Raw genomic sequence first — 13784 nt, forward strand, 5'->3', positions numbered from 1 at the left:
ACCGATGCCAGAATTTCGCAAAACACTCTCGCTTCCAATATTGAAGCATTAAACCAAATGTTTTACAATATTCAAAAAAATGAACTAATTTTATCCGATGTAAAATCTTTATTCACGATATTTTATTATAAAAATTTATTTTTAATGAAAAAATTTCACTTTTTAATTTAGATATAGAAGAGAAAATGAAATAGGATATAATTATAGAGTGTATGAGTGCTTTATATAGCTGTGGTGTCAAAAATTAAGGTCAAACCATCAAATTTGTATGAAATATAAAACTTGGAGAGTCAAATTTGTGTATATCCCACAATTTTAATAAATACAATTATAATATTAAAATAGATCATTCATCTCACTTCCTTATCTAAATTTGTTAGCCGAAACATTTAGCACGTACAATAACCAAAAGTAACCCTTAATAGTAATTTCACCTTAGTATTTGAAATAGAAAGAAGACTACGACCGTACGTCATGACATATGGACTCGTATACATATGTATATCACTCTCTCTCTCTCTCATACAGTAAAAGTGTAAAAAAGGAATCTGTGTATCTGTATCTCTGTTCTCAGCTGTCAGGCAAGCTTCCTTCAATTCAATACAAACCTCCGCCCAGCACGCAACACAACTCCCACAAGAAACAACCAAACAATCTCTCTCTCTCTCTCTCTCTCTCTCTCTCTCTCTCTCTCTCTCTCTCTGAGACTCTGAAACTCTGAGTAACTAAACCGCAACACTCCACATTCTCTCTCTCTCTCTCTCACACACACACAAAAGCTGCCCCACCTTGAGCGTGTTGTTCCCAAATGGACAACATTATCCGCACCCAACGATGAAGTTCTCTGGCGACTCTAACCATCCACCGCTGCCATTTTTGGCGAGCATTGTTCCCAGCGGCGCCCGAAACCCCTGCCCTTCCTCGAATCTCCAACAGTCGCCGAGGACCTCCCGAAAACCTCCCGTGAGACGAAGCGGCGCTCCTAATGGCAGACGAAGCAGGCATGGAACTCTCCTCGAGACGAACGGCGCCGGAGCTGCAGGCAGCGATCAGCTCCAGCAGGACGAGAAGCCGGTGAGTTACTTCGGTTGGAAGAGGGCGGCCGTGTCGGCGCGGAAGCTCGCCGCTGAGTTGTCAACGATAATTGATTTTTCTTTTTAATGTTTCTTTTTTTTTTGGTAGAAAAAATGAAATATATTTTGAGGTTCATTACCTTTTTGGTGTTTCTTTGGTACTCTGCTTTTTAATTACCGTGTAAGGTTGAAATTTGAAGTTTCCATTCAGCAATGCGGTTCCTACTTTCTACCTTTTATTGTGTACTGTTTTGTAGGCCCACCTTGGTGATTCTATTGCTGCGTGGTTTCAAAGTTTAAGAGTGTTACACATTTAAAATTTTTTCTTTCTTCCTTTCTTGATTTTATTTTTATCTTGATTTTCATGATTATGCCTATTCCATCTCGTGAATGTTGAGTAGAGTTTTGTATTAAGCTTTCAAGGGACTTTCTATAGTACACTTGGTTGTTGTTTGTTGCAATAAATGTTGCTACTCAATTAAAGTATAACCTGCAAACCACTAATGAAGAAAAAAAGAGACAGTGCTATAGTTATCCATCATTTTCAACGAAGCAACTACAATTTCCAGCCATAAAGTGTTGCGTAGTTGACTTATGATTGATGTAAGTCTTCTGAAAATTTATTATGGTTCTTTGTAATATACAAATAATTGGAGAAATAGGTTGAATAGAGTTTCCCTGTAGAGATAATGGAAGTTATACGTTACTTATGTTAGATGTATTGATTTATGATACCAAAAATAGTTAAAATGACCATCAATTTGGAATGGAAGTAGATCTTTTGATTGATCAGTTGTGAAATTATTTGCAACGGAATCTGGGAAGTCGCATGTTTCCAATTCTATCTAATTCTTGTACACTAGATTCTGTTATTTGGTATATTTCTATGCAACACATTCGTTGTTTCATTTTATTTATTTATTTATTTATTTTCAACTGGAAAGGATAGGCAAATAAGCCTAAGTCTTAAGCCCCTGGGACTTGAAGTGGTAAATGGTATGGTTCCTCCCCGAGAGAGCTTCTTAGGTTCGAACCTTTGACCTTGTGGATAAAGCTCACCCAAGACTTAGCCCACTTGCTATAAGCTAACTCCCTCTGGGTTCTATGCAACACATTGCTGATGACATTAGAGAATTAGTATTTCTCCGTGGATCTTATTCTTATGTCATTCATGGTTATCAACTTCAGATCTTGTTAGTTCTTTTGGGGTATAAATTTGATATTTTTTTCACTTCCACTTTTAACTAGTACACACTTATCTACAGCATGGAATCGGACGCTCAAACCTCTATTTTCTCAGTCATCGAAATGGTGTGATGCATGGAGACTTGAAGAATCTGTCATTAAGTCCATATGCCATTTCGCGGACAAAGGATAGAAAGCTCTGTGAGGTAACATTGCAACTATTAAGTATTAACAGCTCTGAAGGATTTAAGATTGTAGTAAAGGCCATATATTTGCATAAAGGCTTGATCATACTGCATTCCTTTTCAGCTCCACCATTCTCTCCAGTTTTCCAGCGCCGCAGCGGAGGGGATAACAAAATGGGATCCTGTTAGTATAGAAACATGGGACGAGGCACAATATATTTGCAACCATGTGAAACTTCTTGACCAAAAGGAAAGTGCTGTATCTGCTCTTGAAGCTGAACTAGAGCAGGCTCGTGTGAGGATTCAGGAGCTTGAGACTGAGCGTCACTCCTCCAAAAAGAAACTTGAGCATTTCTTGAAGAAAGTTAGCAAGGAAAAAGCCTTATGGCGAAGCAGAGAGCATGAGAAAATTCGTGCCTACATTGATGACATTAAAGCAGAGTTGAGTCAAGAAAGGAGAAGTCGTCAAAGGATTGAAATTGTGAATTCCAGGTTAGTTAGTGAGTTGGCTGATGCTAAGTTGTTAGCAAAGCGCTGCATGCAGGAGTATGAGAAGGAAAGAAAGGAGAAAGATTTGATTGAGGAAGTGTGTGATGAGCTTGCTAAGGAAATTGGAGAAGACAAGGCTGAAGTTGAAGTATTGAAGAGGGAAACTATGAAACTCAGGGAAGAAGTAGAGGAGGAGAAAAGGATGTTGCAGATGGCTGAAGTCTGGCGTGAAGAACGTGTTCAAATGAAGTTGATAGATGCAAAAGTCGCTGTTGATGCGAAGTACTCACAAATGAATGAACTTGTAGCAAATTTGGAAATCTTTCTTAAGTCAGTAAATGTTAACCATAATGGAACGGATATAAGAGAAGCAAGTTCACTTAAAAATGCTGCAGCTTCCATGAACATTCAAGACATCAAAGGATTTTCATATGAACCTCCCAATCAAAACAATGTATTTTCCATTTTCGAAGATCTGAACTCTGGTGAACCCAAGGAAAGGGAGATTGATCCATGTGTTGTGCATTCTCCAGTGAGTCATGCCTCAAAGATTCTCGCAGCAAGTCCTGAACCCAATATGATAAGTAAGGTTAACTTTCCAAGGCGATTGGACGCATCGGTGCATGAGATTGTTGATATGCAAGATGACGGAAGTGGATGGGAAATTGTGAGCCATGTTGAGGATCCAGGATCAATCTGTTCACCGGAAGGGAGTATCCCATCTATGACTAAGAATTATCGAGAGTGTAACATCTCAGAGAGGAGCAGGTTTGACTGTAAAGAAAATACCAGCGAAGAGTCCCCATTAACTGAAATTAGTGAAGTTTCTTCAGTGTTAAGTAAGCAATCAAAGAAAGTATCATCCATAGCCAGGTTTTGGAGGTCTGGTCCGACTAATGCGGATAACTACAAGATAATCTCTGCAGAAGGAATGAATGGGAGTCTTTCAAATGGGAAGTTGTCTAATGGGAGCATCATGTCTCCTGACTGGGGATCAGGTAAAGATGGTCTAAGTCCCCAGGATCCTCTGTGTCAATTGAGATCTCCCGACTCCGGGAGTTCACATAATCAGGGTGCAGAGAAGAACAGTTTGAAAGCAAGACTTCTAGAGGCCAGGATGGAAAGCCAGAAGGTTAGGTTGCGCCATGTTCTTAAACAGAAGGTATAAAGCTGAAAATAGAAAGGCTCAGAAGAGATTTGTCACCAACTTGACCCAACAATGATACACATGATGACATGAAGCAGTTTCATTTTGAATTGTGGAAGTACAAATAGATTGCTTCTACAAAATCTGCTCAGAAGTGAAGAGCCAAACGTAAATGCACTTTTCCTTTTTCTGACTTTTGGCCAGGTTCAAGTTCTCCATTATCACTCATACTAAGTATAGAGCAGATTTCATTTTATTTTATTTTATTTTTTATATATTAATTTTCTTGCCATGACGTTGGATCTTAGGAAAATTATGAGAGGCACGTTGCTTGTACTGTATAATTTGAGTCTGAGGAAAACATTCAGCGAAACTAATAATCATAAATTATAGATAATAGCATGATCTTTTTTTCTTTCGCAATTTCATTTTTTCTGATAAAGGTGTGGCTTACATTTCGTCATAGATTATAGGGTATCACAAGGAATGATGTCTGGTCTTGGGACAAAACTACTGGAATGGACCACTCAATTTTTTTCTTCAATTGTTTGGTAAAGAGGGCAAGGTGAAAGCTTATACTTTAACAAACAATTCAACAAAAATAAATAAATAAATAAAAGGATCCATTTTCGAAAACTACTATAGCGGTGTTACATACTTGATCCTTGAAATATTGAGGGCTAACTACCTTCTTTTCCACTATTAAATGCTTACAACCACGTGGGAAGACAGACTATGCCCATGTCGATATAACAGCTTACAGCATTACGAAATACATTTCCAAGAACAATTTTAACTCCGAAAAAATGGGAGAGTTTATCTATCTATTCTTATTATATAAAAATTGATATCTAAGTTCTTCTATACTGTATTTTTTTTTTGGTGACCTTCTATACTGTATTTAAACCATATTTCTCTTTCTAATGATGCCATATCAATAATTTTGTTTACTTAGCAAAATTTAAAAATCAACCAATCATCTTTTAGTAAAAAATTTTGAAAAAATTAAAAAAATGCTTATCTATTATTATTCAATTAAAATTTAAAGTACTAATTAAATATAATAAATATATATAAAAGTGTCAAAGTAATAATTATAAAAATTTTCAGTTACAAATATTGAAATTCTACAACTATACATATCAATACTATTACTACTACATTATTTGATTTAGTAATGCATACTACATAAAACTCTACTACTCTTTATTTCTTAATTTCTTGTACCAATTAGAGAAAACTCTTTCAAGTAATTTTAAATTTGCCACATTTTTTTACTAAATACATTCAAATATATCATGATTATAAAATTGATTCACAATTTTGGTATTTTTCATTCTCATTCATTTTTTTAGACTCAAGTAAGTTTAAATTTGGCACATTTTTTTATTACGTATATTTAAATATATCATGATTATAAAACTAATTTATATTTTGATGTTTCTCATTCTCATTATTTTTTAAAATTTTTTTCTTTAATTATTTACAACCCAAAACATACCATAAGAAAATAAAGTATAACAACTAAAACAAAGGTAAAAATGGAAATAACAAATGAAGATGTAATTTGTACAACTCTAATAATAAGCTATATTTCAATGACCAGTATGCAAGTCTATGTGAACGAACAAATAAATCTATTCTTCCTGTTTTTCTTCTAGATCTTTCTTTTTTCTTTTGTCTATGTAATTATTGTGTTCAATTTCAATGTCATACATTTTCGTATTTTATATTTTTTACAAAATTCTGCAATTTTTGTTTCATCTTCCTATTTTTCCTCTTATATTTTTTCTATGTAGTCAACTTCATAAATTTCTGTGTTTAGCTTCACAAATTTATAAATTTTTTAACAAAATTTTTCATTTTTCTGTTTTATTTATTTTTTATTTTCCTCTTATTAATAAACACACAATTTTGAAGAAAAACAACGTAAAAAAAAATTCAGAAAATTTACATTTTCTCTCTTGTTTCTTTCTCTAGAAAAAAAAAAAAATTAATAAAATGCAAAATAGAGAAAAAGAACAAAAAAAAAGAAGCAAAAAGAAAAAACAAAAAAACGTAACAGAACAACAGCAGAAGAAGAAATGTGTAATTTATTTAAACCTATATTATTTTCATAATGAAAAAATTAGGGCTCCCAAACTATATAATTTATAAATAAGAAAAAAGATTAATCAGTTTGAATTTTACAAGGTGATTTTTCTCTCCGGCATAAAATTCCAAATTCCAAAATATAATCAATTTGAATTTACAAGGTGATTTTTCTCTTTGGCATAAAATTCCACAGTTGTGATATTCGATTTCGAATTTCTTTTTGGAAGTTGCACTAATTATCATTCTTATATCCAAAATAGTTGACAATAACCATTATCCACGTTATCTATTCATCATTATTCACTTTATCTACAACATGGGTCCAAAACATATATTAGTGACTCCGGCACAAGATTCAGGTGAAACTTCAAAACAAATTAAACATTGAATTACACTCCCAATCAAGATTTAAGAAAATGCAAGCAGAAACTCGGTACATTCTTTGTCCATGACCATTAACATGAGCCATATATGGAGGGCAACAACTGCTATGACAGAAGCTGCAGTGACACCAGAAGCTCAACAATGCAGAAATGTCTAGCAAAGATTTCTGAAGCAATACAAGGTTTCATGAGCAGAGATTCCAAAGTTCTTGTTTTCATATAGATATGAAGAAAGTGATCACCGGTACCTCTGAAAAAGCTGTGCTCAGTTATCAAAGTTGTCGATTTTGATCGGAGTAATATCATCCGCAACATTGAAGTTCCCAATCAATCGTGCAAAGAAGACCATTTGTTGTTCAAGTGTAAACTTAATGTTCTCAGCCTGCATACAATCCATTGCAGCATGCAGTCACTGTTTTCTACATCAATTTCATTTCTATCTAGAAAAATAATTCTCCACATACCTTTCGGAAACCATGTTGCTCTCCTTCATATTCAACAAGAGCAACAGGCACCCCTTTTTCCTTCAGTGCCTGGTAAATTTTCCGAGCTTGATCAGGAGGCACAACCTGCAAATGTGGCATCAGACTAGATCTCGAGATTATTTAAGTTACACATGGTAATATAATAATAATAATAATTGCATTGTTACTAACCTTGTCCTCTAATCCTTGAAATAAAATTATGGGACAAGAAAATTGGTCAACATGGTTGATTGGGGATCTTTCAATCAACTCCTTTTCACCTCCTAAAATTAGTGAAGATATACAGATTAAAAACCAGAGGAAACAAATAAAACAAAGAAGTAACTGTTGAATAGTCATCAGTGACTTACCAACAAGCTTATCAATGTAATGGGATTCGAATTTATGAGTTTCTGCACTCAACAAGCTCAAATCGCCTACCTGTTAGAGAAACCAATTGTAAAAATAATTCTCTTCATCAATTGTTAGGTCAATATTTTAACTTACATTCTTAGTAGATCATACGATGTGTTAATCTTGATATTGGCCAAAATATTGAATTTAGAAAAAGTGAGGTTTGTTTAAAATCTGTAAGATACTAAGATTAGATAAACTTGTCCCCAGAAGAAAACAAAACTATGAAGCATGGACACTAACTATGGCGGTGTGTCTGCAAGAGCAACCCAAATGGAACATGGACACTTGTCAGAACCCCAATCAACAAACGTTCCACAAGGGTCAAGATTTTCTTTCAAGGTTGGATATGCACCAGACACAGCTATACACACAACTGAAATGCAATATATGCACACCTAAAAGCATGCGTGCACATTGTTTTTATTTTTTATTTTTTTGTAGTTTCATCTCTAATGTTTGAAACCTCCTTTTTTTTGTCCCAAAAGCTTTCAAATAGACTCAATGTTGTCCCTCTATTAAATCCGGAAAAAAATATTTTGCACCCTTAGTAACGTGCAGTGAGAATGTAATTAGTTAGCAGTTATTGTCAACCTACCTATTGTCACTATGTTGGCCCATTATTAACCTACTTATTCATCAAGTAAACCCTAATATTTTTTTGGTGTCTAAGTAAACCCTAAGATCTTCTAACAGAAACGTTACTAGATTTTTCTTACCTCTATAATCACAGCATTAACATATTCATACATATTAAGAGAGGAAACGAACACACATTAACAGTGTCATGTACTTCACTTATATTTATGGTGGGACAACATTGAGTTCATCTGACCAGAATGCTAGAGACTAAAATAGTACTTGAACCATTTTCCCCTTCTTTTTTCTGTTTGTTTGATGGCTCAACAAGAAGTAAAACGTCCGATTGAGGATAAACAAAAAGAAAAAGAGAAAAGGAAGGAAAAAGTTCAAAATATGATAAAAGGGTGGAAAAGGGTTGGGATGCCTTTTTCTTATAATATAAGGTTTTTGTTTTATTTTCATAAGCTGAAATTAGTTGCTTCTAAAGGAGGGGGAGGGGCACAAGAAAAGAAAAGAAAATCTCTTAAAAACTGTATCATTAAAATGTTTTTTAAGCTAAAAGAACTAGTAACTAATCCCTAAAGATTATCATAATCAATGGATATAAATATAACCATGCATGACAAAAGTTAGATTGAAGTTTCAAAAGCACTCACACCATACAAAGAAGCCCCAGCTTTAAAAGTGTCTCTAAAAGCAAGTGCAGCTAAAGTGGTATACCCACCAGCTGAGCCTCCAGTTATACAAAGACGCTCCCCATCAACCTTTCCATTTGCCACCTAGATAAGAGATTATACAATCACTCTTTTAATAGATTCATCAACCACAAAGGTAAGGAAAAAGTAAATACATAAGAATTACCAAATATTTAGCACAACTACAACAGTCATTGACATCAACTATTCCCCACTGTCCCAAGAGTCGTTCTCTGTACTCCCTTCCATAACCTTTTCAAGAAGTATTAGTCAGTTTACTTTCCTCCTTTCAACAACTGAAACGGACTATAACAGGCTATAATGAACACGAACTCGAATAGAAAATTATTTGCAATGAATATTTCATCGGATGGCCAGAAAATAAACAAATAAATGGCCACCGGAACATCTATCGGCCTCAACTACAAAAAAAGAGAAAGATGAAAAAAGTATAATGTAATACAGGGAAATTAAGTGTAGCCAAAGTGAGAAGCATACCAGTGCTACCACCATAATTAACATCAGCAAATGCCCAACCTCTACTAGTCCAGTACTGAATGCTCAAATTTAAAAGTCCACGTGTTTCAGCAGTAGGTCCCCCTGAAATATTCAAATATAACATGCAAATATTTAACAAAGATTACCGTGGCTAAATGAATTAGAATACAGAAGAGAATGTAATGAATTTTTATACAAGACCAAGATTTACCGTGGCTCTTCAACAATAGAGGTGGCTTTTCTCCTTGATTAGCTTGATAAATAGGATTTGTTGGCGGATAAAAGTACGCATAAGCATTTTGACCAGGAACCTCAGTTGGGAATTCAATCAATTCTGGCTTACTGATATACGAACTATATTTTAAGCTATCAGGTGAGGAGGACCAAATAATATTGAAGTTGACTACTTTTGATTTATCATCATCTAAAGTCACCTGAAAAGCAAGGAACCAACCATCTCAGAGGGTGCATTGACAAAAAGAATCTGATTTTTCTTTTCCTGTTTTATCTTTAAAAGAAAATGGGCTCGCCGATGAGGATGGGAAACACCTTGGCAATCGATGATGGATGAACTGCAGAAGCTCCCTCCAAATACAGGCATTCTTTACCAGAAGTCTACAATGGCAACTTGCACAACTTAGATTTTAGAGTTAACTATGAAGCAATTTATCTGGATCCACCAAAAAACAAAAGGGAAAAGAGAAAAAGTGAAACTAATTTAAAAAATTACAATGTTATCCAAATCAGTGAAAGGAATATCAAGCGGAGTTAGTGTTGAGCTCTGCACATCATGAATAATTCCAAGATATGACTTCCCCTGCTGCCTGAAAATACAATCAAAACAGAATGAGTGGATTAAGGTAAAAATGGAAATGAGTGAATCAACAGAGTTAAACTAACCTGTAACTGCAAACAATTGAGTTTCTCTGTTTACCACTTTGAACAAATACATATGAGTTCATACCAAAAATCCACAATGGCCTTGCAAACTCAGCATCCAAAAAATTAACAGGCTCAACCTTATTCTCAGATTCAATCTGTAACCAACTCATTAGTTAGAAAAGAACTATAAAAAGTGAAGTAATCAATTCTTTCAATGACCTGTGCATGCCATCAATTTATCTTTGACAATCATTCTGTTGCACAAAAGCACGGCAGAAAGGAAAAAGCCCAAATATGATACTTCAGGGCCACAGAGTAGTGTCAACATATATAATTTTTATAATCAAAACAAAGGAGATATTAAACATAACAAAGGTGGAAAGATATTAGAAATTAAAACTGATTTCTGGAGACAATTCATACGAAGATCAAATATAAGATTTTGCCAGCTCTTAATATTATTCATAGTAGCATATTGACACTACAAAATCTTAATTTGGTAAAATCAATACTGCACTCATCATTCAGAATATAAATAGAAAAGTACAAAAATCTTTGGAACTCTATTTGTTGAAACAAGCTCAAAGCAGAAAGGCACTAAGTTGGCTATGGAACTTCCATGTTAAAATTTAAAGCTGCTGAATGAACTGTTTACAAGTGATACAATATTAGACACACATTGAAAGAACAAGCACCAAACAAGAAAATTCAAATTGAGAAAACACTATGTCAGCTATGAAACCTTCTTGTCAAAAACATTTGAAGCTGTTAATGTAATAAAATATAATTTTGTACCCACCGACATATATGTGCATATATCCTTCCACAATAATTTAAAATCCAGCAGAATATGGAGCAATATAGAAGCCAAAAGTTAATATAAGTTATCATACACTAGAAATGGGTAGCAGCAATAATAAGATAATGAAAATTACCCATCTATGGATATTCCAGAAACCATTTTTCCTATCTGTGATGAAAAAAAGCTCACCTGCATATTAACATATTCAAAGAATAATTAGTTTGAAGAGGCACCTAAAGGTTATAACTAATGTTCCTGTTAGATTCAGAAAAAAACTTTGAATCAGCACCAAGTACAACAGAAGCCGGCAAGAAACAATATCACTCAAAGCATGGGAGTTACAGTATATTGTAAAAGTTCTACATCATTAAATATTAAATAACCTAGAGCAATAAGAATCATGCGTCAATGTCTAATGAAATCATAACTGGATGATATTAAGAAAATATCTTCTTTAGCCAACAAAACTACATGCTTGATAACTATAGCCAAGTTTTTTTAGTTTATAAAATGTAAAGTTCTTTTTCAGGATTAAAGAAGATGCCAAATTTACATACCATCAGGGGACCACTTAGGCTCAGTTGGAGATTCCACAAGTGAAGGATCACCCCCAGCAACACAGACGCGCTTGTGGATCTCTCTGTATGGAACATTAAGATAATTAAACTCCAAGTTGAAAAATAACATATACAAATATCCCAAATCAGTAACTCCAACTATCATCAGTACTTGAAAGCCAGATCCAATACACAAAATAAGAGCATAAATGGATAGTTAAAAAGGAAAAATCTTCTAGAGGGACTAAAATTTTTTTGTAAGCCTGTATCTAAACAATGAATCAACGTAAGGAACAGTATACCAATACATTTGAAGTGTAATAGTTGGGATTTGAAAAGTGGATAGAAATTCATTCATCACCTTTATTTATAATACCATCAAGTACCAGCTGTTTGAACTTGTAACAAATATGGAAAAAACCAAAAAACACATAACAGAAGAACGCTTCCTAATCACCTAAATGGGAGAACTACGTGGTAGGAAAGCTTCTTTAATTTACAGCTAAAAATGAAGTGTTCAGCTCACCCATTTTCTGAAATATAGCCAACCCAAAGTTCTGATCTATCCCATGGCATGTTGGGGTGACTCCACTGGATCCATGCTATCCTTTCACTTTTAGAATCTAGACGTGGGAAAGCATAAAAGTCACTCCCGCCAACTAGAACTTGTGGTTCTGAATATTGCACAATCCAGTCAGATGTAATTGCAATGTTTGAAAATCTTTGAAAAGCAAAAATGGAAGTATGAAACAACCTCTCCCGAGATTGAACTCACAACTAAGAAGAGAATTATTACCCTGAACATCGTTGCTGCCAAGTGCTATAGACACAATTGTCGTAGGAGGATTAAGACTGCTCTCCCGTCGATCTACCATCATGATATACAATTATGATTGAGTAAATAAATGATTTAACAGGTAAAATTTAAAATCACTATGGGGTGGGTCTTTCTAACTTAAATGTTGAAGACAAACAGCTCTGAGACAGCTTACCTTCCCTTACAGTGATAAAACGGTTGAAGCGTGAATCCAATATTCCATCAGCATAACTTACTACAGGTCCACCATAGTCCGGAGTGATAGGTGCAGGAGGCACATCTGCTATGCCAAAAACCACAAAATACCAGCATTAAAGTAGAAAACTGTAATGCTGCATCACAGTTACACGAACGTCTAACAGTAAAAACGAACGAAAATTCCATATTGTTACCAATCCATCCATTCAATTCAAAGAAAATCCCAACTAAAGACTGATCTTGAAGATGAAACCAACAGGAGTAAAACTGTAAAACCAGAAATCATGCCAAAAGGAGCACATAACACAACACAAACAAAAATATCATTTCATGTCAAATTGTCAATAGTACAGCCTAATAGTAGAGACAATTGAGGATTAATCAATAGTCAATAGTCAATAGTCAATACTCACTCAAGGAACTGAGGGATTGCTTGTATAACCTCTGATCCTTGTAATTTGCGAAAAAGACGACATCCCCTGAAACAGTGAAAGCACCACCTCCATACTCTTGGGCCAGTGTCCTCACTCCAAACTCCTTTGGAATAACATCTACAGGGTCACTTCCCGGATTTTCCGGCTCAAGAGCAAGAACACCCCGTCTGAAACACATTGAGTAGCTCAAAAGACTTTAAACAATAAACCAAAATAAACTTGCAAAATCCAAAATCTTTCTAACTTTGACCCTTCCATAATAATGCCACTTTTGGAAGGAACAAACACAAGTTATTGTTAAGGATTCACACTATTTGAACCTCTCATAAGACTAATCTCGCCGAACAACATGAAAGTGTTTTTTTTCCTTTTCTCTCCGTTTAATCTTAACTATGAATTTCATTTCTAACAAGAAAAGAGGTAATAATCGAAGAGAGAGAGTTAAGACTTAAGACCCTACCCTCCTTCGGTGGGACGCGATTCGAGCCAAATGAGGCGACCATGTTCATCGACGGCGGTTCCCCCGAGCCTCTTGGAGGCGCCGGAGACGACATCGGCGGTGATCGGTGACTTCCAAGAACCGTAGGGAGCGGTTACTGTGTTGGAGTAAGAGGCGGCAGTTGAAGTCGCCATTCCCCTGCAACAGAAGGAGGGGCGGCGGTTTTGGTGTATTCGATTATGAAGAAAAGTGGTTTTGGCAGAGAGAGAAGGCAAAAGGAGGTAGTTGAGAGTGTGAGTGTGAGTGAAGAAGAGGGACTTGGAAGATGAAGAAAAACGGGTGAGAGTGAGAGTGAGAACACCAGTGCCTAACGTGGCCATTGACCATGTACTGTTTTTGTTTTACTTTTTAACTTGCATTGAGTACCAGTTCCGAAGCTACGTTCC

General features: G+C 35.1%; 2 protein-coding genes across 4 annotated transcripts; one reads left to right on the forward strand and one right to left on the reverse strand.

The window, feature by feature from the left end:
• Nucleotides 1-1140: 1140 nt before the first annotated feature.
• On the forward strand, nucleotides 1141-4502 carry LOC107480598 (uncharacterized). Of its 2 annotated transcripts, none has more exons than XM_052257416.1 (3): nucleotides 1141-1676; nucleotides 2339-2464; nucleotides 2568-4502. In XM_052257416.1, the coding sequence occupies exons 1-3, from the start codon at nucleotides 1668-1670 to the stop codon at nucleotides 4098-4100; spliced, it is 1668 nt and encodes a 555-aa protein (XP_052113376.1). In that variant the 5' UTR covers nucleotides 1141-1667; the 3' UTR covers nucleotides 4101-4502. The 2 variants fall into 2 exon arrangements, with proteins under 2 accessions (XP_052113376.1, XP_052113351.1); XM_052257391.1 differs by lacking the exon at nucleotides 1141-1676 and adding an exon at nucleotides 1725-2247.
• Nucleotides 4503-6433: 1931 nt separating this feature from the next.
• Nucleotides 6434-13784, reverse strand: LOC107480686 (uncharacterized). 2 transcript variants are annotated; one of them, XM_016100872.3, is made up of 19 exons: nucleotides 13360-13784; nucleotides 12879-13066; nucleotides 12443-12547; nucleotides 12247-12318; nucleotides 11977-12124; nucleotides 11451-11533; nucleotides 11027-11082; nucleotides 10110-10246; nucleotides 9940-10033; nucleotides 9759-9824; nucleotides 9421-9643; nucleotides 9210-9311; nucleotides 8878-8963; nucleotides 8673-8795; nucleotides 7392-7461; nucleotides 7213-7304; nucleotides 7021-7125; nucleotides 6805-6938; nucleotides 6434-6723 (listed from the first exon to the last, which is right to left on the reverse strand). In XM_016100872.3, exons 1-18 carry the CDS (start codon nucleotides 13716-13718, stop codon nucleotides 6822-6824), a joined length of 2226 nt encoding a protein of 741 aa, XP_015956358.1. In that variant the 5' UTR covers nucleotides 13719-13784; the 3' UTR covers nucleotides 6434-6723; nucleotides 6805-6821. The 2 variants fall into 2 exon arrangements, with proteins under 2 accessions (XP_015956358.1, XP_052113734.1); XM_052257774.1 differs by having other exon boundaries at nucleotides 6434-6938.

Source organism: Arachis duranensis, chromosome 1 (assembly GCF_000817695.3).
Source record: "Arachis duranensis cultivar V14167 chromosome 1, aradu.V14167.gnm2.J7QH, whole genome shotgun sequence".
Classification (NCBI taxonomy): Eukaryota; Viridiplantae; Streptophyta; class Magnoliopsida; order Fabales; family Fabaceae; genus Arachis; species Arachis duranensis.

Excerpts from the sequence above, each read along its gene's own strand:
- LOC107480598 (XM_052257391.1), top strand. Across the intron at positions 2,465-2,567 it reads AGGATAGAAAGCTCTGTGAG|CTCCACCATTCTCTCCAGTT; the intron begins GTAACATTGCAA and ends ATTCCTTTTCAG.
- LOC107480686 (XM_016100872.3), bottom strand. The coding sequence starts at position 13,718 with ATGGCCACGTTAGGCACTGGTGTTCTCACTCTCACTCTCACCCGTTTT. Across the intron at positions 11,083-11,450 it reads GCCTAAGTGGTCCCCTGATG|GTGAGCTTTTTTTCATCACA; the intron begins GTATGTAAATTT and ends GTTAATATGCAG. Across the intron at positions 8,964-9,209 it reads TAATTATGGTGGTAGCACTG|GTTATGGAAGGGAGTACAGA; the intron begins GTATGCTTCTCA and ends CTTCTTGAAAAG.